Raw genomic sequence first — 25,326 nt, forward strand, 5'->3', positions numbered from 1 at the left:
GTCAAAATATTTTATTTATTAGCAAGAAAACTAGATGTTGATGGCGGGTAAATGCAAGACGATGAGGTAAGTGAAATCACACGCTATTGCATCACGATGAATTTTGGTCTATATTCAGAGCCGTAAAAATACTCTGTCCAGATCGTCAGTGCGATTGAAATTGTTCTGTGTACATGATAATATACCAGATTGTAATTATGTAAACCAATTGTTACATATTTATGATCAATTACCGAGAATTACATGCATTCATGAACCCATCCGCGATCGGTACTCTAAGGCAAACTGGCGGCCATTATTAAAAACACCCCCACTGATTAACAACTGTTTTCAGAATACAAATACTACAAAATCAGAGATATGGGTTCACTTAAAACCACAGGCTGCCATAGAAAACATAAATAAACAATTTGGTTTAGTCCGTATGTCAAAATAATCTATCTATTAGCAAGAAAACAAGATGTTGATGGCGGGTGTGAAGCCATAAAATAATTCAAGTTGGCAACGCTGTATGTTCACTATAAACTTTCGCATTCTGCGACATTTCTCTGGTATTCGACACAACAAACATTATTAAATTTAAACAGAAGTATAGCAAAGATCACTTACTTTGAACTCCGGACAATGTAACGGTACAAAAGGTATCACTTCTGAACGGCAATCAATACCATTGACGATTGAAGCGGCGGGTTTTTTCCTTAAAGCACGTAAATTCTCGCGCTTTCTCGCAGTTTCTCGCAACATTAAAGTGCCCTGTAAATATTTCCTATGACGAAGAGGCAGTTGCCTTTCCCTCTAATCTAATTCCGTGGCGTGATAAAGTGGTTTTAAGATTATCATGAGAGAAATCAAATGAGAGAGAAATTAGGATTTTTAAATATTTTGGCGATAAGCGCGATGACAGATAGAACGATTGATGGGCATTATATCGAGGTTTTATTTTATTGTTTATATATTAGCAGTGAAGATTTTCATTGGAATGGTATGATAAGAAATACTGTAAACCTTTCTCTTTTATTATTACTTTATTTCGCGAACTCTGCTTGCATGTTTTAATCTTGATTCTGCGAATGAGATGATATATATTATTTCAAAACAAATGAAAGTAAATATCTATATTCACGGAAGATTTTAATTCGAGGAAGGGTCTTCTCGTACATAAACGCAAAAATCAGTTTCTCGCCAAAAAAAATATCCGATTTCAAGTGTATAAGCCAAATGTCCTATTTTCCATCAACACAGTATATATTACAAAGGTATGGTCCGCCGTGTACACTCTGCCCCATGTGTTACCAACGAAGTCAGGATCTAGCAGCTGTTACGAAATCGGATAGCCTACCCCAACCTATCATGGTACGTATCATGGGACAGTATGTAGGTAAGCGACTTGCATAGCGAGACCAGGAAGTTACGGTTTGCTTTTGAACACAAAATACAGTTTAAACAACAATCACTCAATGCAAATATCTGTGCTGTGTGGGAGAATTTTTGCTATTTAATTTAATTTTCTCCTGGCACTTCGTTTTTTTCGAAAAAAGCAGAAAATCCTTATCGATTAAAAAATGCATACGGCTGGTACGGTACATGTGTGGTGTAACAGGAAATATAATCACATAAGTTCAGCAAAATAATTCTATAAGCCGTATTTTACGTTCAATAACTAAGTGGTAGTGCTATTTCTACACATCGCCTCATTGTACGTCATTCAAAAGAGCGTTCTTATCTATCCTTCATCCATCTGAGGAAAATAACACAATCTAGTAAAAAAAATCTATTAAAATTTTTATCAGCTCAATGTTGTACAAGAATCATTAGGTTTAAGAACTACTACATGTACATGTAAGTAGGCCAAACAATATCAAGAATTAACTCATTCACCCCTGAAGTTTTATAATGAACTATTCCAACCTTTGTATTGGAAGAGTTCAAATGTGTCTTCAGGGGTTAATTGGGTACATTACATGTAACTTCCTTTTAAATCATTGGCTGTTTGTTCCTGTAATAAAATATAATTAAAACCTCGATAAAATGCCCCTCGTTTCATTGCCACCTCATTTACCGCCAACACATGTCAATGTCCCTTTATATTGTTCCCTTAAGAAAACCTTTGTGCATTTCCCTACATTTATCCCATTTTTTTTGGACAAATAATGGCGGTATAATGAGGTTTTCTGTATTTATCTCTGAGGTCACAACATCTTTGACTCTTTAAATACTATTGTTGAAGTTATCCTATCAAACATTTTACTTTATTATTCTTTATATCATGCTCGGTGATTGGTATTTCATATATTTTAGCTATGTGTATACTATTACATATGTATGTACTACATCATGCCAGGAAGTAAAATCTGTGTTCAACTAAATAAGCGCGTAATGAATAAAATAGACACTCTCGACCACTACTTCGTGTTTATTCCGCGCAATTTAGAGGTCTGTATCAAACTGTAAAAACTGCGATGTGTATAATTGTAGAAAAGAGCAGACGACACAACACATCCGAGGATCGGTGAGTAAACATGGCACTTGACGAGGAGTAAATACAGTATAGGTACAACAGAATATTTGGATCAAACAACATGAGCTGTTTTATGTTACAAAAGTCAAACGTTTACATGAAATGTGTCTATAATCTTTTAACCGATCACATTTAAAAGCGGCAATAAACGTTATAAAGCATCAACATATATTCTCAGGGAGAGAGTTTGCCTACATAGGCTTTTTTCTGTTGCCAGATTGCCATTAAATCTGATTGATTAAATTAAATATTTTAAAATGAAAAATTATATATTCTCTTAAAGACCGGTTAAAGTAGTAAATGACACACGCTTCAGTTTGATGTGTGGTAAACTGATCGAGTTACGATAAACGGATGTACATTTCGTATAATGTGAGCATGCGCGTCAAGGACTTCACACATAACGAAGCGTTTTCAGAGTATACTTCCTGTACTCTCGAAATATCCCAAGTAGTAAGCGACATCAAAAGATATGCTGCCTATGTCATTAGAATCACTATTAGGACCATTGGCCCTGTTCTGAAACACCACACCGCATACACATGTATCAAACCTCGGATCATATCTGCCCTCGAGGCCTATGACTCTCGGGTCTTTATGAGGGTCTCGGATGCATTACTGAATGTGGCGTGGGAAAAGGTGGGATTTATAGTTCGTTTAAGCTTTTTAACATGGTTTACGACAGGTATAAACAGTTTTGTAAATAGCCTCCCCTTAACTTGTGAGAGCGTAACAATTGGAAGTCCGTGGTTCGAATAGCGGTCTAGCCACACTGACTTTTTTTTTATCAAAACACTCTTGTTGATTATATTGTGTTATTTCATCTTTATTACTTTTCATAAAAGTCCCGCAAGGTATCGGGGTTTTTTTCAGACATGATTTATCAAGGAAAATGTCATTCTGGAACATACATTTCCAAATACTAAGAGTATTTTGCAGTGGCTCATACTGAACGGGGATCTTAATATATAATACATCTCACTCATCTATTTACATCAACTTCAAAAGACAACTATATGCATACGTTGACAACGTTCGGAGTTTATGCTAGTAATAGTCGTTCTGCAAAAGAACTTTTTCATTGAAAGATGAAATTTCCGCTTGAGTGTTTAATGAAAGTGGTTAATGTTGTATTTATATAGTTATGGCTCTCAATTTATTATCTATTAAAATTTAGTAAAATGTACATTTTTATTGAATTCACGTATGCTTTTCTCACGAAGAAAATTAAAATGGAAAATATTATATTTAAATTCTTGCTTTTGTGGCAACTTTATCTAGAGTATCTGAATTATTTATTTAAAAACAGTATATATCTCTAGTATATCATGTCATAAACAGAAACGTAAGTAAAGTATCATTATCGCCTTCGACCACAATATCCCAATGGATTGGCTTATTGTCAATTTAGATTTTCCTTCATATTTATACTGGTTAATGAAAATGATATTAACAAATAGAAAATGCACTTTGTACCTGTTTTACCTGCAAACAATTTGAATTTTGTGACATTTTGCTAGTCATTATTAATTATAGTAATGAACAGGCTTTCTGTTAAGGTTTGAATTAAAGAGTAATAGTATACACGTACGGATTTTTTCGGGGTGATTTTATGAAGATCAAGCTGTTTTCATAACTATAACATTAATTTGGAAAAGTCAGACGTCGTGGACGAACCTGTCTGTGCTCATCATACCCATTTGTCTAAAAGCGCTGATCTAGTCTAGACACAAGACCCAGACACTACAGACGCCAAGACCCAGACATTACCTATACAAATATGTAAATAGGTCGCTCTATGTAGCTGTCACATGTCATGCCCTGGATATGAGTATGTAAATGGATTAAAGGACTATCTCCGCGATAACGACATATTGTATCGTGTGCTTTTGATAAAGACACCCCCGCCACCACCACAAGTATAGTAAACACGGATTCCTGAAGTGAATCTCATTATCAATGAAATGTACCTGTGTGTACTAGTATATGTGGTGACTGCCCCATATATAAACCCGAAATGAAAATATCACGTTCGATACATGCACAACCTTTAGATCAAATCAAAATAGGCCTATAGGCCTGCCCGATCTATCCCATTAAAATAGGCCTGCCCGATCTATCCCATTAAGATAGGCCTGCTCGATTTACCTCATTAAATGTTACCGTAAGAGGCGACTAATGTGGGTCACTGAATAATCGGGATATTTCTACAGTGTTTTCTGCTAGGGGATATTGAATAGATCAAAAGTGATCTGTTGTCCACATTCCTTACTTCCCTACTCTTTCCTTCCGATCATGTCTCCATAGGTACTCGTCTTCATACAAGATTGACCGTTCTTCCTAAACAAACAAAATGTTGGTTTGTGTACGCGGTGCCGTATATATACCTGTATGTGATAGCAATCACTTTTTAAAGTGCAACAATATAATCTGAAAATACTTATACTTTCAACTTGGTGTTTGTCACCAAAGGAATAAAAAAAATCAGTCAAAATGAACAGGCTTTTTAAATACATATCTTATACAAAAAGAACTCCGAATGTTGATTAGTAACTTTATAACAAGCAAATAAGGCGATATATAAGACATGTTTAAGAGTAGAATATATCGTGGATTTTTTTTCACACAAATATGTGTAAAGACTCTGCGATATCGAGGAACTTAAATGGCCTGCTGTAGTCTAATTATCCAGCAACTGATACGAGATTCACTTCAGAATTCTTTGTGTGTCTCCTTCTAAGGTACATCGACGAAAAGACATTTTATTGTTTGTCCTATTTGAAAAACAGAAAGGGCCTGGATCTGCTTTTCTCACGTATAAATGTACGTGTATATACCTTTTTCGTTTGCCGTGTGTGCCTAGCGACTCTTTTGAGCCAATTGTTAGGATGTTGTGATCTGCTGAGGTGTTTCCAATGTTTAGACCTTTAATTACGGTTACATGCAAAAAGTCCATATATGCCTATCACCACACGACCGCTCCGAGACCCTACACAGACATTGGACCCTACCACTTTTTATCTTAAATTTGAGTCACAGCTGATGGAACATGACATATGGAATTGTCGTTTTAATATCTTTTACAATTTTATAAAATTTATTTTGTATTTAACGATTAAATTTGATTTACAGCTATTTATTTTTTATTCGACTGCTATTTTTCTTAGTACATAGTAATATATTTAGATATTTAAGAGGTGCAAAAGTGAAGAGGGAGATCTTTCGATACCAACAAAAGCTTTCGATACCAACAAAAGAAGAGGACAAAATGGGAACACAACGTCGAGGCATATGGCAGGTACAGCTACCGAATTGCCGACGTCAAAATGAACGAAAAGTAAATATTAGAAAAAAATATGCACTTATGCAAAAACAATATATAAATGTTTTCTTTACTTTTGATTTTGATCTCACGAACGCACACAAAGTAGGACAATACGAAGCTTTGGGTGAACTAGACATGGTACAGACAGTCTGAACAAATAATATCTCATGTTTTGTCCCGACAATGTCTTGCTTGAAATGTGCCAGACATTTTATCCATGTGACATGCGCGGTATCGTCACCATATGTCACAATTAGATAAGCACAAGGACAGACAGAATGAAATGGAGCACATAGGTTGCATCTGTCTGTCTGCAAAGGTACATATGTAATATCAATAACAGTACTGTTATTTCTTTGTCTGTCTATGCATCTGTTATCTTCGATACTCAAGGGTTTACGCCCACTTAAGTTCTCTGCACCCATGGAATATGCTACGACGAAATCGAAGGTTATACGCGCCATCTTGTGGAAGATAAAAGTAGTCTAGTTTAATCCTTTGATGTACATCAAAATAATGGCACGATTAACAGACTTTCAAGTCGGGTGTCGCTCTACTGTTATTTTCAAAAGGCGTGTATCAAACTAGCGATTGGTCAGTTGCTTTTTTACCTGAAACAATCAGATATCTAGCCCCATGCCTTCGATGTTGTCCTGACAGATTCCAAGGGTGCACCAAACGGAAGGGAGCATAACCCCTGTAATTCGTATTGTATGAAGTTTGACTTAAGAATTACTCCGTTTAGATCGAAGTTTCGCTTTACTTCGGATACCTTAGTTTGAACATTTGCTGCCTTTAGGTAGTATTGTGATTTACTTAATTCATATTTCGTAACTTTTTGCGTTTACGGTATGAACTCCCTTTTGTCAACAATTTGAATTAGCCAAATAAACAAATATAATTTGAAAACAGTACTTACCTTAGATGATAAACATTTTTTGCTTTACTCTTGCTCTGCGAAATGTTGATCTTACGATGAGATCACTGTTTTCATTGATGTCATACGTGGGAACATTTATCTTTTCAGATCAAAATTTGTTTGCCTCAACATTTACTTGTTTATTTTGAATTAGGGTATTTATCATTTAACATTTATTTATTTACATTTTTGTTCTATGATTTTGCCGTGGTGTCCCCCTCGTTCTTATTGGTGCTATTAACTTTTTATTTTCCTTTATATTTTTTCATTGTTTTAAATAGTTGACCTGCATTTGTCAGGTACAAATAACGATTAACTTATACACTGCCATCAATAAATAACTATATAACCATTAACTAATTGTATTGTACTATATTTAACACTGTGTGATGATAATAAATGCATTTTAGTGTATTTCTACAAAGAAAATACATGTAACTGTTGCAGTAAGGTCACATTATAAAGCTATAATTTTTTGCAAAATAATTTTATATGAGCAAATAACAAAACTCTTCTGAAACGCAAAAACATTTTTCTGTTTTTAAAAAAGTTGGTTAGCCAAAGGGTGTACTAAGGATTTAAATAATGTTGAATATCAAATATCCATCTTTGGACATCATTGGAAGGCTTTAGTTGGAAGACATGACTCTACATTGTACACCTTCGCCAAGGAATTCCAGTTACCGAAGGAGACCAGCTACTGGGCTGTCCATGGTGCCCGCAAATGAATACACCTACCTCTTAATATTAATGGTACTTAAAATGTAAAATAGTTTTGTATTTCACATTCTTTGAAACCTAAGTACATCTTTTGTCTTACCTTCTTTTCAAAAGCAGATTAATGTTTTCACGTTTCGGAAGGGTTTGTTGATAAAAACAATACTGGTTAATATAGTCATATGCTAATATTTTGCAGTTGCTTTGTAATATATTCCAAAGATGATATACAACTGTTAATATAATAAAACATTGACAAATTCTTTATCTGTTCATTACTTTATTTTATTTATGACATTAAGCTGTATATTTTACAGCAACAACGGAAAATTCTCCAGAATCTGGAAAAAAGTACTTGTATAGTTATCTATGCAGTGCATTTTAAACGTTTTAATCACTATTTTGATATCAAAATCATCACCAAAGTGCCGACACTAAGATGAACGGAAAGTGAATTTTAGAAAAATACATACATTTATGCAACAAATAGAAATATAAATATTTTCTTAACTTTTGATTTTGATCTCATCAACGCATAGATAGTAGGGCATGACGTTGCTTTTTAGCGAAATAGAGATGGTCAGTCATGACAGTCTATTCACGTGACATGCGCGGTATCGTCACCATGTCAAGAATGAGATACCATTAGATGAAAACAAGGACAGACAGAACTAAATAGAGCACGTTTTATCGATTTTATCTGTCTACAAAGTTAATACCAATTCCAGTATTGTTGTTTCATTATCCGTTTATACATGGATTATTGATCTTCGTGTTACGCACTGAAGCTTGACTTATGAAATACCCCGTTTATATTGAAGTTCAATTATATTGCAATCACTACACCCTTTAAGTAACAACATAATTTTAGTTTCTTTAAAAAAAACTGACTTCTCTAAACTGCGTTAGAGCTACAAACGTTGTTTTTTTGTAAGAAATTGAATTAACAGTACAAACTAAAATGTTGTAAATATTGTACTGACCTAAGGTGGTATTTTGTTTACTATTTCTCTTCGGAGCGTTGAGGGAGTTAACAATGGTAGTTAGTAATGGTTCCTGACGGTTGTCGTACCCATTTCACGTCAAATAGGTTTGCTTCCATTTAAACTTATTTATTTTTATTTTCGTGTGTTCATTATTCTATTTATTTCATTTTTAGCTACTTTTCATTTGTAAAGCCTCTTTGATGTTGAACCTGCGTCATATTATACAACTAAAACGTATACTCATGAGAATTACAATACGTTAAAATGGATGAAATATTCCTTTAAATAGCTATAGCCAGTAAATTGTTAATGAGCTTATATTAAATCACCTCAAGAGATAACAATAAAGAGTTGAATGTTATGCCAAAGAAAAAACAACATTAAGCTTAAACAAAATCAGAACAACACCAACAACAATAAAAGAAACGAAATGACCGTCAATCCTTAAAGACACAATACCACACACAAAACTAGGTGTTTGAGGGAGGCAAGTGTTTTAGCACCACATGTGCCTCCCGCCAACCTGTCAAAAGTAGAAACATTTTTTTTTTTTTTTTTTTATAATCTATTTATATTTTACATTCCGATTTGATCTACTGTACGTATTCATGTGGTGTATGATTAAATATATCTGATGTGTATATATCTCGTGCGAGCAAACACATATATATGTGTCCATATATATCTAAATGTTATCATTGTGCATTCTAGTCTTTTTCTAGTTTAAATATTAATAAAATGTCATCAGTTCAAACTTTACGTTAAGCTAGAAAGTCTCTATTTTGTATTGTATGCATTCCCTGGAATGTTTTCCTAAATCTAGTTAATCGAACTTTTAAGGTAGCCAAACCTTATCGAAATTCTTCCCAGAAATGTTACTGAAAAGAAAAACCATAACTGGTAGCACGATAGGTGACCTCTCACCTTTATAATAAAGTCTGATGATGTTAGAATCCATGTATCAGATATTGTTTTGTTAAAAGGGAAATAAGTGTAATTAATAATACTATTTAACTCTCTTATAGTAAATGGGCACACAACTTCGGGTAAAAAAATGCGGAACAAAGTAGAACTCCCCTTCGTTGAAGATACAACACAGAGCGATAGGACTTTCTACCTTAAGTGGTCGTTAAGCTTACAGAGCTTTAATCATTGAACGAGTGTACACTTATTATAAGCGATTACGTGGTATACCATTGACAGGGTGACAATCCACGCTGATGTGATGAACGTGAAATTGTCTATATCCTGCTTTATACTTTAATACACATGAATATTATAAAGTATATATCAAGTTGAATAGCTACACGGACTATTTCCTGTGAGTCAAGTATCTAACTATCACTTCTTAGTAATGTATCATATTGTATAATGTCATATAATGCTATCTCAAAAATACTATTTATAGAACAATAATGTTTACACATATACTGTACATACTTTATTTACCTTAACAGATGTATCGATGCATCGTTGTAAGTGTGTTATGATAACTGATACCAGGTGTTCTACATGTGTAAGTAATCTTATAAAAATCACATGTAATCAGCCTTTCCACATGATTCGATTTTATCTGTTGTTGCCGTGTCAAGTCAGTCACTCACGTGCGACATATCACATGATTCAGCCATTATCTGGGAATAGGTCAATGTGGACACTCGTGTGACTTGTATATATAAAGATCAATTACCATCACACAAGTTAGTTTGTAATTCAGCAGAGCATCGCCATGTCCAACCGTGTTGTCGTAGACGATGATGATGATGAAAGAAGTTCTTTGCTCTCCAGAGTCAACCGTCAAGGATCTGTGAATATAGTGTTCAAAGATGGTCCGAGAGAAAGAAGTGGATCTTCATCAGAGAGCAGACCGCTTATTTCACCGACAGTTAGGAATATCATAATAGCCGTCCTGAATGTCATAACAAACGTCATGATGAACGTATCCCTCCCTATCTATGCTGGCACAATGGACGAAGTTGGAGGAGATGCATTTGTTCTGCTCATGAACACAAGTTTCACAGTATCAATTTTATTTGCGATAATGACACTCATTGTCAAATATACCAAGCTCGACCCAAAAGCTAGTCTGCGACCAAAGTCATCGTGGAAGGTTCTGATTGCCATGGGACTGTTCACAACGCTTAATGGTATCCTGGTTGTGAATGCTAGTCCCCCGAACAGAACACCTCCCTATCTGCAAGGAATATTGGCATCTACTGTGATACCGTATACGGTTCTGTGTCGTCTCATCATCCTTAGGAAAGGTAAAACAACTATCATAGACATTGTTTTATGTTGATATATATGCAGGTCTGGCATAAAAAACGCTCTTAATTGAAATGCTTAAGCAGTAAGTTGGCAACGAGTCTCAAAGCTAATCAAGCAATTCCCCTCTAACCTTTTGAAAATAATATCAGTAAAGGGTTATGCGCACCTCCCCTTCTGTTTCAACAGCAATTTAGACCAGTATTGAAGTTTACCTTTTGGCCCCTTGCATCATCGATGCGTCCTAGAATGAGAAAACAGTGTAATTCACTCTTTGCATGCTGTATCCAATACAAAATCATAAATGTGCGCATCTTGTGTTCAGCTTCTCGATCTCATACAAAAATGAAATTCATTTTTTTAATTCAGCATCTTGAATAAGTGTGTCGTGTCTGCTTATTCACCACAGAGAACGGCTTTCTTCGGGGAGGGTCAGTAATGTCAATCTTTGCAATTATACTGTCGTGGTAAAAATAATAATTCCAAAATTTTATCATGACCTTCATAGATGATATGAATGCCATTTTAAGGGGGGGTGGGGTGGGGGNTAATAAATATATAAAGATGGCAGGCGTTATACTTAAGAAATGGGTTTGTCTTTTTTTATTGTCGCCATTTCAATGTTTGGTGCCGTACTGCCGTACAAACTTATTGGTATGTATATTATTTTTCAAACTATCATGTTTCATTAAGGCGCCTATCGTTCCGATTTATTAATGAAAATAACCTTTCCAATATCCATGTTCTAGGTATAAGCACTGTAAGAGCATTGTGCACCTGTGTGGTCCTGGCCGGTCTTTTCATTACAACAGAGCCCCAGACATTCGGACTAGATGGCTCCGGTAATGGGGACTCGGGCCCTACCCCTTCCGTCTTACAAAGAATCATCTGGCCATTGTGTTTTGCCCTTGGATTTCTACCTATTGGGTTGAGTAACGTGTTTTGCGAAAAGGAATTAAAGAAAGATGAGGTAAGGAAACACGATACTTTGTTTCTCTGAAGTTAATAATATGTCATCGTTATTCTGTACTGCAAGGGCAATAAGTATGTTTTATGCGAGTAGATTCATGCAAGAAAGTGTCCATGCATTTAGATTCATATGTTTATTCTTCACAGAAAGTAGAGGAATTACTTGGAACATTAATCAACTAATTTCTGGTTAGCCAATGGCATAGATGTCAATAGTTAGAACACGGGTGTTTTGAGTGAAGCAATCGGCTGACCTCAAAGAGAAAGCTAGGGCAAGGCCAGGTAAGCAATAAACTCATAGCTAAAGAGATCTGACAACAGGCAGACAACAAGACAACAGGAGACTTACAGTAAATACCAAAAATAAATTAATAAGCGACACCTATTACCAATGGAAAGCCAACAATCAAAAACAAAAAGTGCATGCTAACAATATACAGACAACAAGGGATGACTAAGGATAGAAAAACACCTTAGGAAATCTAACTTCAGATTGACAAGTAAAGGCTAATAAACCCGGACATCATGGGAAGGTTAAATGTAGGCTGACACAACGGAAGGTTCTATACACGTACATGTATGGCTAAGAATAGGAAAACACCTAAAGCTAACTTCAGTTTGACAAGTAAAGACCAATAAACCCGGACATCATGGGAAGGTTAAATGTAGGCTGATACAACGGAAGGTTCTATATATGTATGGATAAGAATAGAAAAAACACCTAAAGCTAACTTCAGAAAGGTTCTATAAATGTATAGAGACACACTAATTACAAGGGACTACTTGAGCAATACACAACCGAAATAGACAGTTACTGATAAGCTTATGGTAACAAAAGATTAACCAGGAAAACTTACAAAAGACAAACATGAGGCAAAGTTAACAATAAATCAACAAAAAGGGAAGGCTTAAAACACACAGACATCTAGGAAAGCTTAACCATGGAATGACATAAAAACGTGTATCAATAGCTAAAGAGGAAGATATAAATACCGCGAATATTGAAATGGAGACGAAAATATAACGAATATTACAAAGCGATCGTAATTATCAAAATAATCGAAAAGAGTTCTTAAAGACAGCAGATTAATAGATAAAGTATTAGAAGTGAGGTTAAGTAGATGAAATGATTTACATGAAGATACCACAGTTCTAATAGCTCCTACCGCTGAAGCAAGACTTATTTGTTTTGACAAACACCTTATTTTGTTTACTTTTAGTGTGAGTCGCTTGGTTTTATCACATGGACAAACGTATTCCAGTTCGTTACCCTGCTATTTTTCTTCTGGACCGATTTTGTGCCAGGATTTGGAATGGTAAGATATGTTTTAACCTATTTCTTAGACTTGAAAAGAAAAGAGCACATCTTGTACGAAGAAAACATTTTCATTTATTTATGAGAATCAAGTGATGCACTAAATTTAGTGCTGTAAAAAATAATGATTTTGTTATTATATTATTAGCCGAGAACGGTACCGTACTTGTTGCTGTTTTTTTAGTGATAGGATATGTACACATGCTTATTCAAATAATCTACATTCATGCTATCAAATTCCATATCTTACAGTATGGGCAATGTTAGTTTCCTTATTTCTCCGGGACATTTTATATCTATTTTCTCTCGTCATTAGCCCTTAGCATTTGCAGTAAAACTTTGGTATACTGTCATGACTCTGCCACAATTTCTCCAAAGAAATGTTGGCATGTTAAAGGGTTTGGCGACAAATCAGGGAAAAATTAACAGAAATTATAATGAAAAAGAAAATGTGATCTGGAATAAAAATATGAATACAAAAAATGTATACCCAGATTATACTGTAGAGTTAGGACTTAATATGATCACAGCAAGAAAACACAAGAATTTTCATACATGCAATAGCCTCCCTTTAATTTCTCATTTTTATTTTTATTACATGTATTATCATGTCAGTAAACAGTTTCCAAGTTTAACCAGTTGACAGAGGAGACTCATCTTGACTTAGAATTGAAGTTCCTTCTATGTCTTTTTCAGTCCAGTTCGGCTTCAGAATTTTTCACGAAATTCGGGAAAGGGTTTTCCTGCCTTTTTAGTTCAGCCACTTCCTGTCGTGGCCTAGCGGGGAAGGCCTGGCTCTTTAACGTAGGGTACGTGTTTGGGAACCTGTTTCAGTTCTTACTGATACAGTACGCGGAGGGGTCAGTCTTCGCGGTCATCATACAGGCAATGGTCACTCCCATAGCAACCATTTTCTGGACACTCTTCTCGTACGATCAGAAAGCTGACATTTTCAAATGGAACCCAGTTATGAATACCACTACAGGGTTCACACTGTCTGGTCTGGCAGTTATCGTACCGGGGGTATTACTCTACAACTACTTCAGCAGAAAGGAAGCGCAGGCCGCAGCGCGAAGCACAGATATTTCTATTAACGTTGTCAATTAAATCAAATTAAGTCTTAAGTGAACTTCACAAATCCAAATCCTCGACATGCAACGCTGAATCACGCTTTTAAGAAAGTGTCGTTGCAAATTGTTGTAATAAAACAAACCGGGCACAGGAGATTGAAGGTGTTTCAATATGGTCGGAATTCTCGACTGTCGAACTGTTCGCGTTGTGACTATAGACTGATCGTACAGGTATACAATCATTTTGCTTTCATAGATTGATATATGGGCACACGTATAGAGGCTACAAAGAGCATTCGCGCTAACTTTTGTTCAAAAAGCGCATCAACCCTGGCATTCCTCTAAAGTATGTCACGGAAATGAATTATAATTTGAACTTTTAAAAATACAGATTAAACAATAACAACACAATGAACATGGATAGAAATGTATTTTGAGTCAGAGTAACGATTTGACGTAATCATTTTTGTTGGTTGTAAAAATGCTTATTGGAAACTTGCTTGTCTAGATAATGACGCGTATGATACTACATTAAATGATAAACATCATTTGATATAGCACCATATCTAGCTAAAATAGGTCACTCTAAAGCGCTTTACAGTACATAGATATTCAATTAGCATACACATTAATCAATTCAATTTTTTGAGGAATTCTCAGGACCCTTGTGTTTGAGTGTAATCGATCCCATTCAATCCAATATTCATTTAACGCGTAATTGCATAACCGGTGTGGATTATTCATTTTTGTGTATCATTACGATTGTTAATTTAAGTTTCTGGGTGTTATTTCTGTCAAAATAATTCACGTCAAAATTTGACAATAATGTCAATAGTTCCGTGTGTATAAACTGTACTGTACTTTTGTATTCGTTGTTGTATGAGAGAAATAAAAATCAACGAGGTGTGTGTGTGTGTATCATACTAGAATAGATAATGAGGGTGAAATAATGTTAAAAAATATTTAAGGAAGGTTTTGAATGTGAAGCTGGGAGATGGATACATGGTTTGTTTATAGGTGTGAAATGTGTGTAGCTGTGCTACAGGCCGATTGTTTGTTTTGTTATTATCCTGAGATAGTATTTGCAACTCGAATGTGAATAAAAAGAAAATTTAAACATTTATTTTTTTTATTAATATTTACAACAGTTTTTACAACTTATATTAATCACTCTTGTTGACCCAGATGTTAGCGCGGGGGGGCAGGGGGGGTCTTAATGTGGGAGGAAACCGGAGAACCCGGAGAAAACCCCAGTGTTCGGGCAGGTGACCCAATACCTTTTCACGCCTGATCGGGGAATCGAAACCCGGCCGCCTTGGTGAAAGGCAATTGCGCTACCTGCTGCGCCACCCGACCAAACCAACCATTATTTGTTATTGCTGTTTTAACTTAATAGTAACATTGATATATTAACTGTGGTTGGTTCGTTCCTTTTCGTCGCGTCTTTTCGCCCCGGAAAGACGAGATTTAGTAACTTTTATTTCTCTTTTGTTTCGTCATTCCGTGGCAAAAGACGATAGGACGAGAATGAAGTTAACTTCACTTCCGATTTCATTTGCTTCGTCATGAAATAGATGAACACAACTCCACCATCGGAGAAGTTATGGAAACCATTAAGTTTCTAATGTCCGATTGCTTTCATTATTTTAATATTTTAATCCGTTCTTCTATCTATAGAATTAAGGAACGATACTGAACCCTTCCGTACAACAAACGCACAGGAATGGCAGGTGTCCGTGAATACAATAACAACATTATTTTGATGACCTCTGTCGAGGCTAGCGTTAAGTAGCGTTTATTTTGATGACCTATGTCGAGGCTAGCGTTAAGTAGCGTTAATTTTGATGGCCTATGTCGAGGCTAGCGTTAAGTAGCGTTAATTTTGATGAACTATGTCGAGGCTAGCGTTAATTTTGATGACCTATGTCGAGGCTAGCGTTAAGTAGCGTTAATTTTGATGACCTATGTCGAGGCTAGCGTTAAGAAGCGTTAATTTTGATGACCTATGTCGAGGCTAGCGTTAAGTGCACCTAGGACAGAAATTGCTGAATAATATGGGTGTATCCCAAATGGAACCGTATCCAAAAGGGAACATTATTTTCATGAAGCAGTAGATTATTTTTCTGTCTTCAGATTTCTTCTCGATAACATTCCCCGAAAAGTCACAGATTTGAACATTTTAATTATCAACATTTAAGATATCTTTCAACTTGAAACTTAGCGTTTTAGAAAACTCCTACTAATAACTTGTTACAGTGAGCCCAATTAATTAGAAGGCAAGTTAAAAGGAGTAAAAACCGCCCACATAACTAAAATGATAAATCCACATGAATAAATAGGTATTTTAGATATGAATCAACTTTGATTTTTATCGGACAATAATAGAAAGTAAACATGTGTGTCTTTCTGTATGAATGTTTGCTTTGTCATGTCTACCTGTTATGCCTTTGATACCTGGGGGGAAATCTATTGCTGTAACAATGCATTGTTGACAATACCCCAGCTGTTATACCCTAGTGTATTGATTAGTGATTGTATTCATTTTGAACAAAGACTCTTTAAGTCGGTGTTGTTGTTTTCACTGTTGACCATCGCATTATGGTTATATGGTAATTATCTTTATTACATATGTAAAGGAACTGGCCCTAGACTTGCTTGAATGTGTAACGTGCGGGCGATCACTCATACTGACAACGTTCGACGTTGCTAAACTAGTGAGCAGGTCCTCGGGTTATACCGCATTACCGAAAAAGCTTGCTTGCCAATAAGGCAGTATTTTCCCCTTATATTAGCTATTATAATAGCAGGAAACCTGCAAATAGCTCATTGGGTTAGAGTATTCGTCTAGGGTTCGGAGGATCCTGGGTTCGAATTCTGGTCTGGCTATGCATTTTGTTTGTGTACTGTTACAAATTTGGCACCCAACTAAATATACCCACTGAGGGTGGTATAGGGTATCGTGTGTCTTCGGGGTCGAAGACTTTGGAAGGGAGGAATGTCGCCGAACTGAACAGGATTGATCGCCCGCGTCCGGGTAGCTCAATTGGTTAGAGTATATGTAAAAGAATTTGAGAGGTCTCGGGTTCGAATCTGTCTTTTTATGCTAGGGTCATGTGATATCATTATTCTTTCCACAACATCTTTTTTTTTTGCCTGGGATTTGCAGTATAACATTATGTTTTTACTACTGCAAATTATTAACCTTTACTGGCAATAAAGAGTGAGGCCAGTAAAACAAGTAGATACACTATAATTGTGATAATACCAAATGTAATACAAGTTTCAAGATACAGAAGGATTATTCCCTTTCTGATTTATATCAGCTAAAACGATATAAAGAAACAAAATTTTAGGTCATTCTGTGCATTTTTATAAAACATTCTTGGTCATTTAAACTGCTGTAGATTGCTTACATCTGCATTGAGCTTTCATATTGCCAAATAGAATTTCAGGTTCTCTTGATATAGACTTCCAAGGTATGGGTAACTAATTGATGCAGATTCTTTTTGGGTCAATGTGAGCTTTGGTATACAATTTGAAAACAAATTATAAAACATAATGTTAATAATTTCTGCTCTGTTAAATATTTGCATTGCAGGTGAAATACAGCAAATTAAGATACGAGTGTTGTTCTGGTTGTAGTATCATACAAAGACACATCCGTATTAACTTCAACTGCCAAGATGAAAAGGGTTAAAGGTCGAAGGCGAGTGTGGCCATGAAGACGGTCGATTCTTACGATTCGGGATCAGGAGCAGTTATCAAATCTAGAGTTGTGTATAAAGACATGTACATTGACCTTTTTGCCTGGTAGTCAACAGGACTATATTAATTATTGAATATTTATATCCTATTCCTACACCAAAGTAGCTTGTCCAAGATTTCCTTAAGGAAATATACCCGGCAAAACTATTTTATGTTAGGAGCATAAACTAACTACTGCCATAAAGATATAAATAATTAAATTCAGGAAATTGTGACATTATTGTCATGCAACATATCTGTTTCTCTCATTTCCGTGTATTTAGGATAGAACTGTCCAGGGTAAGAAATGGTTGTTAGAATTTTCTAATTTACACCCTATTTCACGTGACGTCACGTCACAATGGCTCAACAATGACGTGACCTCACGATTTTGGAAAACTCTGATGCCGCAATGCGGAAAAGGCAAAGGGATAAAATTAAATCTTTTTCTGATATTTTAACCGTACACGTTAGAAAGCGGCAGATGAGATTTTTTTCTGCGCAAACTCTGCTTCGGGTTTTACCAAATTTGAAAACCCATCAGGTAGAATTTCTCGATCGTACACCCTTTGTTATGAAAGAGTCTTATAATCTTTTTCTGTTTTCCAAAAGGAATATCCATATGTTATTATCTACATGTACTATATATTTATCAAATGTTATTGTAACAACACTTCTTTGAGATTAACAAGTCCAAAGGACCAGTTAAGCTAGGTGACTTAGTAGTCCTTGCTGAAATGTAATGCTAAGTGTTAGTCGAGTACCCGACATGAATAAATTGCTTAAAAAGGCTTCTAAGGATAATGAATAGGTCACGGAAAAATATGCAGGCAGGAAATGTAACGACAAAGGGAAAGATACATGGAACATTAAATTTACTTTGAAATCGTAATATGGTAAAAAGTATACATGTATCTATATAAACACCATTGTACATTCCTAAATTCTTAAAATAAATAACACAATCCTAAGAGATTATTTGGCTCGTAGCTTTAATATAGGGGTACAGGGTTGTTCCAATTAAACTTTTTAAAAATAAACCCGATTTGACGATCATGGTATAATATTGGTGTGAAGTTGCCCCTTTATCACCTAATTGTTCTATTTTCATGGGATCATGGATATGGTGAAAGCAGGGAGTGCCTTTACCCTAGAGATCAGCCGAATTGAACAGGCCACCGATGCAGTTTTTGCTACAATGGTCATAAACAAGAACGCCCAGATATACTCTAGTGTGAAGGGCATCAAGCTGAACCGCTGTTGTCATGTGACTGATCTGGGCATAGTGTGGATGATATCCTGTTACCCGGAGCTTGTGGAGGTATGTATATTATATATGGACTATTGCCAATTGCATTGAATGTCTGTTAAACAAGAAAACGGTATTTATCTGGTAATAAGCCGATGTCTTGTAATAACCCCAAAACTGAATAAAGTTCAAAAGTCACAATTTTACAGTATATTTCTGTGTGATATTTTCAGTGTATATGAAATTTTGAATGATGATATTGAAGTTCTTTTGTTTTATTCATTAAGGCATAAAGAGTAAGTTTTTCTATGTTATTCCCACTTTCCTTTCTTTTCTAAATCTTATATCGCTTTTCAATTAAATGGTTTTTAGCTATTTCTGAAACATTCTTTTATTGTTCGAGTACATTTCTCTTATGGTCTCCTATTTTTACTTATGATCATGTTGTTACATTCATTATCATGTAATTCCACGTATTATCATGTTAATTATTATGTAACTATCCGGGATTTATTTTTCGTCAGAAAAGCGCTGGAATGTGTAGCGTATTTTTTGACGCCAAGTTGAAATGACGTCACGCTTGACAACAATACAGAGCGCCATTTGTAATGGATTTTACTGCAATTTTTGTAAAAACAATAATGTATGCTGCATAAGTGAAACACACAACCACTTACTCTGTCGTCGCTTCAAACTGAAAATCTATGCGCTATGATATGTTTTTATCAAATGGAGAATCCATGATATTTCACAAGTAAACTGTAATAATTACAGATATCGTAGGATTTACTATCATGTTTTTGAAGACAGAATGCGGCCTTAATTTCCCAGAAGGCTTGCACGCATTAGGAAGCACCGGAAGCTGACAAAGTGTTTACAGATCAAACCTTATGCTGAACTACGAGTAGTTGTTATTGTGTGTATGTGTCTGAGTGTATGTAAATCCCATGTCAATGTGTTGTAAATGTTGACAAAAAAATATCTTGAAAAATTACAAAATTAAAAATAGAAATTTTCGTTTTCAACATAAGAAAAATGCACGTCTTTGGACGAATACTGATATCATTATGTGAATATATGACCTTTGAAAATTACTTTAACTAAAATAAAATTAGCATGTACATGTAAACATTTTCACAAAATGACAGGTTCGGATAATCGTACAATTGACGACTCGGACTCGGATCAGAGGATTAGAAACGCCGGTTATGTAAGCGGTACAATTTGAACAATCTATAAAATGTGGATGGAAAATGTTAGTTAAAATAGTTTGATATCGTTACATATCCGTTAACTGTTACAGGGGTGCAGACAGCGAAATACCCTGGATATCGATGATGCGGAAAAGCACGCTTGAGGCACTGGGTTTGCTTTTAAACTTGTTTTTTTAAATATACAAAAAGGATATATTGTAATTAAGTTTCTTGCACGATTCCTAACCATTTCACATAATACTTCCGCTAATTCAATGACAAATGAAGGAATTACTGTTTCTGTTTATTAAAAACATTTTACTCTGCATCTGATTTTTAAAATGTTTCAGATGGCTTGAACAAATTTAAGTCAATATGTGCAAAAACATTTCGAAGTAGGACCACAGTCAAATTATATCAAAGTCTAAATTGTCCATAAAGATTTTAGATTAAACAGTTTGTAATCACTTGAAATATTTTACAAACTTCATTTAATTATACCCCATAGACTGAGTATTTCAATATTGCCTAGACCTTTGAGACTGACCGCACTGAACAAGGAAAGACTTGTTATAAAATAGAGTTGTTTCCCTTTAACTGTATTGGTTTGCTAAGCAAAGTACACTGATCGAGGTGATTGGAATTCATTTCAATATCATAACGGATTATCCGTCAACATAAAGTACACGGGTATTGATCATTATGATTTATAGAACGCCGTCATATATACCTAATGAGCCGTGATTGACTGCGTCTATCATTAATAATTAAACTGTTCATGACGGCATCGTTAACCTGTAGTATTGTTGTGTATCTTTTTTGTTATTGCTATTTATTCAGGTGTGTATTTGTAGCCGATCTCTATGTGGTTTCAACACAGTGGTTACAGTCTATCGAACACATACCTGTATTTTAGCAGTTGGAATGGACAAGATTTTGGAGTGTTATTGCTTTTGGTAGGTGTTAAACTGTCACTCGACTAGAGATACATTCCTCAGTCTGATATACTGTTTTATGATTAGATTCCAATCACCACCACTCAAACGAAGAGTTCTACATCTCGTATAAGATTTCATTCTAATTTCGGATCCAATATGTTAACAAAAACTGGTCCCCGAATCTGAGTCAACATAACATTTTTAATTACAAAATTACCAAAACAATAATTTTCCCTTTTGCTATGGTAACAGTTTAAGTTTTTATATAAAAACTTGCTCATCTCGTTATATAATACTTCCAACAACAAAAATCATTAAAAATAAACGAATCATTTTTGACAGCTCCCAGGTAGGTAGTTATTGGCTGAGCTCTATTACTGGGAATATCAGCTCTTGTCATCACGTGGAAAATAATTAGTCAACATTGTAGAAACGCGTCCCATATTGTACATTAATATGAAAGCGGTGCTGATCACATTTTTTAATGCTCGTTTATTAGATAATAGGCCTGACAACAGCGAGATAGGACGTGACTGCGGGTAATAAATGTTATGAAATATACCAGAATAACTTGTCATTATTGGGATGTTAAATCTATAAATACCTCCCAAAGTCTTGAATGAAATATCAACTGGAATAGTTTTACTGTCTCAATGATCATGACTAGGTGTAATGTTTCTGTAAACAATAATAAAAACATGAAATATATTACTGAACTAGTGAGTAATTCAGGTGCTCACGTGTCAGCGCCAAAACATGTGTTATGTCAGGTGACATCACCTAATCATGCGTTACGTCACGTGACACCGCTAAAACATGCATTGTGTCACATGACGACGCTCCTGTATCATACATTTGCTACAGGACGACCTTTGAAACGTGTTATCCTTTGGTTCTTTGGCCTATAAAGCACTCACCTGCAGGTCGGGGATCGAGAAATTAAAACGCTTGTCGTTAACCATTGCATGCACGACTAATGTGGAAACATCTTTGTAGTATTGGGGACTTGCTTTTGTGTCCTCTACTTGGGGACACAAAAGCGACAAATATATATATCTGCTGCCCCCATTGCATTATTTGGGATCTTTATCTTTCTTTCTACGTCTTACTACCTTTTATTTCCGAGCGCCATGCTTGGCAGCACCTCACGTCTTGCTTTAATGTTGAACGTTCTCCGAGATGAGAATTGCAATAGGTTCTGTCCCCAGGCCGGGACATACAAAAGTCCTTAAAAATGGTAGTTGTTACATGTATTACCTGCTTAACGTGTTCAACATTCAGGGTAATGGCAACAACTTGTGCATCCGTAGTAATGAAAGATTTTTTTATCCTAGTTACAATATATTTGTTTTACCTACTTCCAACAGACCTGTGCCCACTTGTATAAAACATCTCAACTCTTGGGATTTCAACAAGTCTAAGATTTCCCATAGACAATACATTGCTTGAGATTTTCCTTAACTTTGAGATGTTTTATACAAGTTGGCCCTGGTACCTAGTTATAGCATTCTGGTCTTGCAGAATTGGGGATCTGAATTTTTTATGCCCTCTTCTTGGGGACATGAAAATTACGTTAGCTGTTAATTGATCGTTACACGTTCCAATACTTGCAGTATACCTAACCACATAGTTACAGAGGACTGATCCCTTTCTATGATAGAATATTAAGTGAATATTGACTGTTGCTTGGGTCGATTTTTTAAATGATTTAGAAAATATTTCAGACGCTGTATTCAGAGACATCCTATTGTAAACCTTCAATTTTTTCAAAGGCCACTTTGACTGTGATGCATATTTATTGAGACTGTCTAGACAGGGCAAGTGTTGCCGTCCATTTTCTATAATGCCGCCATCGGAGATAACACTATACTGTGACTGACTTCTGCTGTATAAGAGTGTCCCTGTAGCTTTGCTGCCGAATCTTCCAATCCGTATTTAGTGTGTAAAGGACATCTATCATTTCACCTATAAGTGTTATTTGATCCCCTAAATACCGTTTTATCAGTTGAAGAAAAATCGTTTTTGTCTGAGGCTGTCTTGAATGGATAGTTGTCATAGAAACCAATGACCAGTCTTGATAAGACTAATCTGACATCACAACACATATAAGGGAAATACTATCTCTCTATATACTGTCTTTTTCCTTTATAACACTGATATCGTTGTATGTAAACAAAATATCACGAAGCTATTACACTGATTTATTTGTATGGTGAACAATGATACCAACTTTTATTACACTGATACAATTTTGTGTACGGTAATGTTATCATACAGTTGTGTGTTGTATATTTAAACGTTCTTCATCTAATATATTTGTATGAGCAATGTAACCATAATTCTATAACGCCAATGTAACTTATTTTTCACGGTGAATAGTGTTACAATTATTCTATTACACTGTTATATTTGTTTGAATTGTTACCGAAAGACTAGGGGCGTTACAGATCATTTCCAGCCTCATCGGGGATTTTGACTTAGTTATATTCGTAATTTGGAATAAATGAAGTATGTAAATATGAACTTTCAAATTCATTCGACAACCAGTTTAGGATATATGGCATTACAAAGAGAGACATAAACCCGTATATCATAAAATGATGACTGAATATCGACTGTTGTGCGCCAGTCGGTGGAAAACTTGCCATTTTGAAGTAAATTAACTAAACACTCATCATTTTTTTAAAGCCTCCGCGTGCAACAAACAAATAAATATTTGACATGCTTAAACATTGTTATACCAGTGTGCATTCGTAGAAAGGATTTTTTGTTTGTCACGTGCGGAGGCTTTTATTTCTGCCAGCTAACTGCCCAAAAACACCATATTTTGGCTATTTCTTCATAGCAACGCAAAGCCATTTCTATGGTAGGGTATCTACACAGAAATTGGTAAATAAATTCAAGTTAAATTTTTAACTTTTTAAGAAGCCAAGAATGACCCATAACGCCCCAAGTCCTTTCTGTTATGTCTCTATATGCAACGATATGTACATGTGTATTGCACTGATTTGATGGTGTGGGTAACTGAGTAAATATTCTTCTTTTATCATCCTATATTTTTTGGGAACAATTCCATCAAATTGAAAGGGATGCTTTGATTGAGTTGTTTTTGTAATAACCAGTTTTGCTGCAATGTTGAAAATATTAAGATGTGAGATTCTAGTCCTTATTTGAAGATATTTAAAAACATACATTATAGGACTTGCACAAGAAACAATATTATAGGACTTGCACAAGACACAATATTATAGGACTTGCCCTAGACACAATATTATAGGACTTTCACAATACACAATATTATAGGACGTGCACAAGACACAATATTATAGGATTTGCACAAGACACAATATTATAGGCCTTGCACTAGACACAATATTATAGGACTTGCGAAAGACACAATATTATAGGGCTTGCACAAGACACAATATTATAGCACTTGCACAAGACCCAATATTATAGGACATGCACAAGACACAATATTATAGGATTTGCACAAGACACAATATTATAGAACTTGTACACGACACAATAGTATAGGACTTGTACTCGACACAATAGTATAGGACTTGCCCCAGACACAATATTACAGGACTTGAACAAGACACAATATTATAGGACTTGAACAAGACACAATATTATAGGACTGGCACAAGACACAATATGATAGGACTTGCACAAGACACAATATTATAGGACTTGCACAAGACACAATATTATAGGACTTGCGAAAGACACAATATTATAGGACTTGCACAAGACACAATATTATAGGATTTGCACAAGACACAATATTATAGGACATGCACAAGACACAATATTATAGCACTTGCACAAGACCCAATATTATAGGACTTGCACACGACACAATATTATAGAACTTGCACAAGACACAATATTATAGGACTTGCACAAGACACAATATTATAGAACTTGTACACGACACAATAGTATAGGACTTGTACTAGACACAATATTATAGGACTTGCACCAGACACAATATTATAGGACTTGCACACGACACAATAAAACAGGACTTGCACACGACACAATATTATAGGACTTGCACAAGACACAATATTATAGGACTTGCACTAGACACAATATTATAGGACTTGCAC

General features: G+C 35.3%; 1 protein-coding gene across 2 annotated transcripts; it reads left to right on the plus strand.

The window, feature by feature from the left end:
* The first annotated feature begins 52 nt into the window (after window positions 1–52).
* On the plus strand, window positions 53–15,192 carry LOC110452302. 2 transcript variants are annotated; one of them, XM_021500742.1, is made up of 5 exons: window positions 53–66; window positions 10,254–10,729; window positions 11,480–11,700; window positions 12,920–13,015; window positions 13,711–15,192. In XM_021500742.1, the coding sequence occupies exons 1-5, from the start codon at window positions 62–64 to the stop codon at window positions 14,119–14,121; spliced, it is 1,209 nt and encodes a 402-aa protein (XP_021356417.1). In that variant the 5' UTR covers window positions 53–61; the 3' UTR covers window positions 14,122–15,192. The 2 variants fall into 2 exon arrangements, with proteins under 2 accessions (XP_021356417.1, XP_021356407.1); XM_021500732.1 differs by lacking the exon at window positions 53–66 and having other exon boundaries at window positions 10,070–10,729.
* The last annotated feature ends 10,134 nt before the right edge of the window (window positions 15,193–25,326 follow it).

The sequence above is a fragment of the Mizuhopecten yessoensis genome, unplaced genomic scaffold (assembly GCF_002113885.1).
Source record: "Mizuhopecten yessoensis strain PY_sf001 unplaced genomic scaffold, ASM211388v2 scaffold739, whole genome shotgun sequence".
Lineage (NCBI taxonomy): Eukaryota > Metazoa > Mollusca > Bivalvia > Pectinida > Pectinidae > Mizuhopecten > Mizuhopecten yessoensis.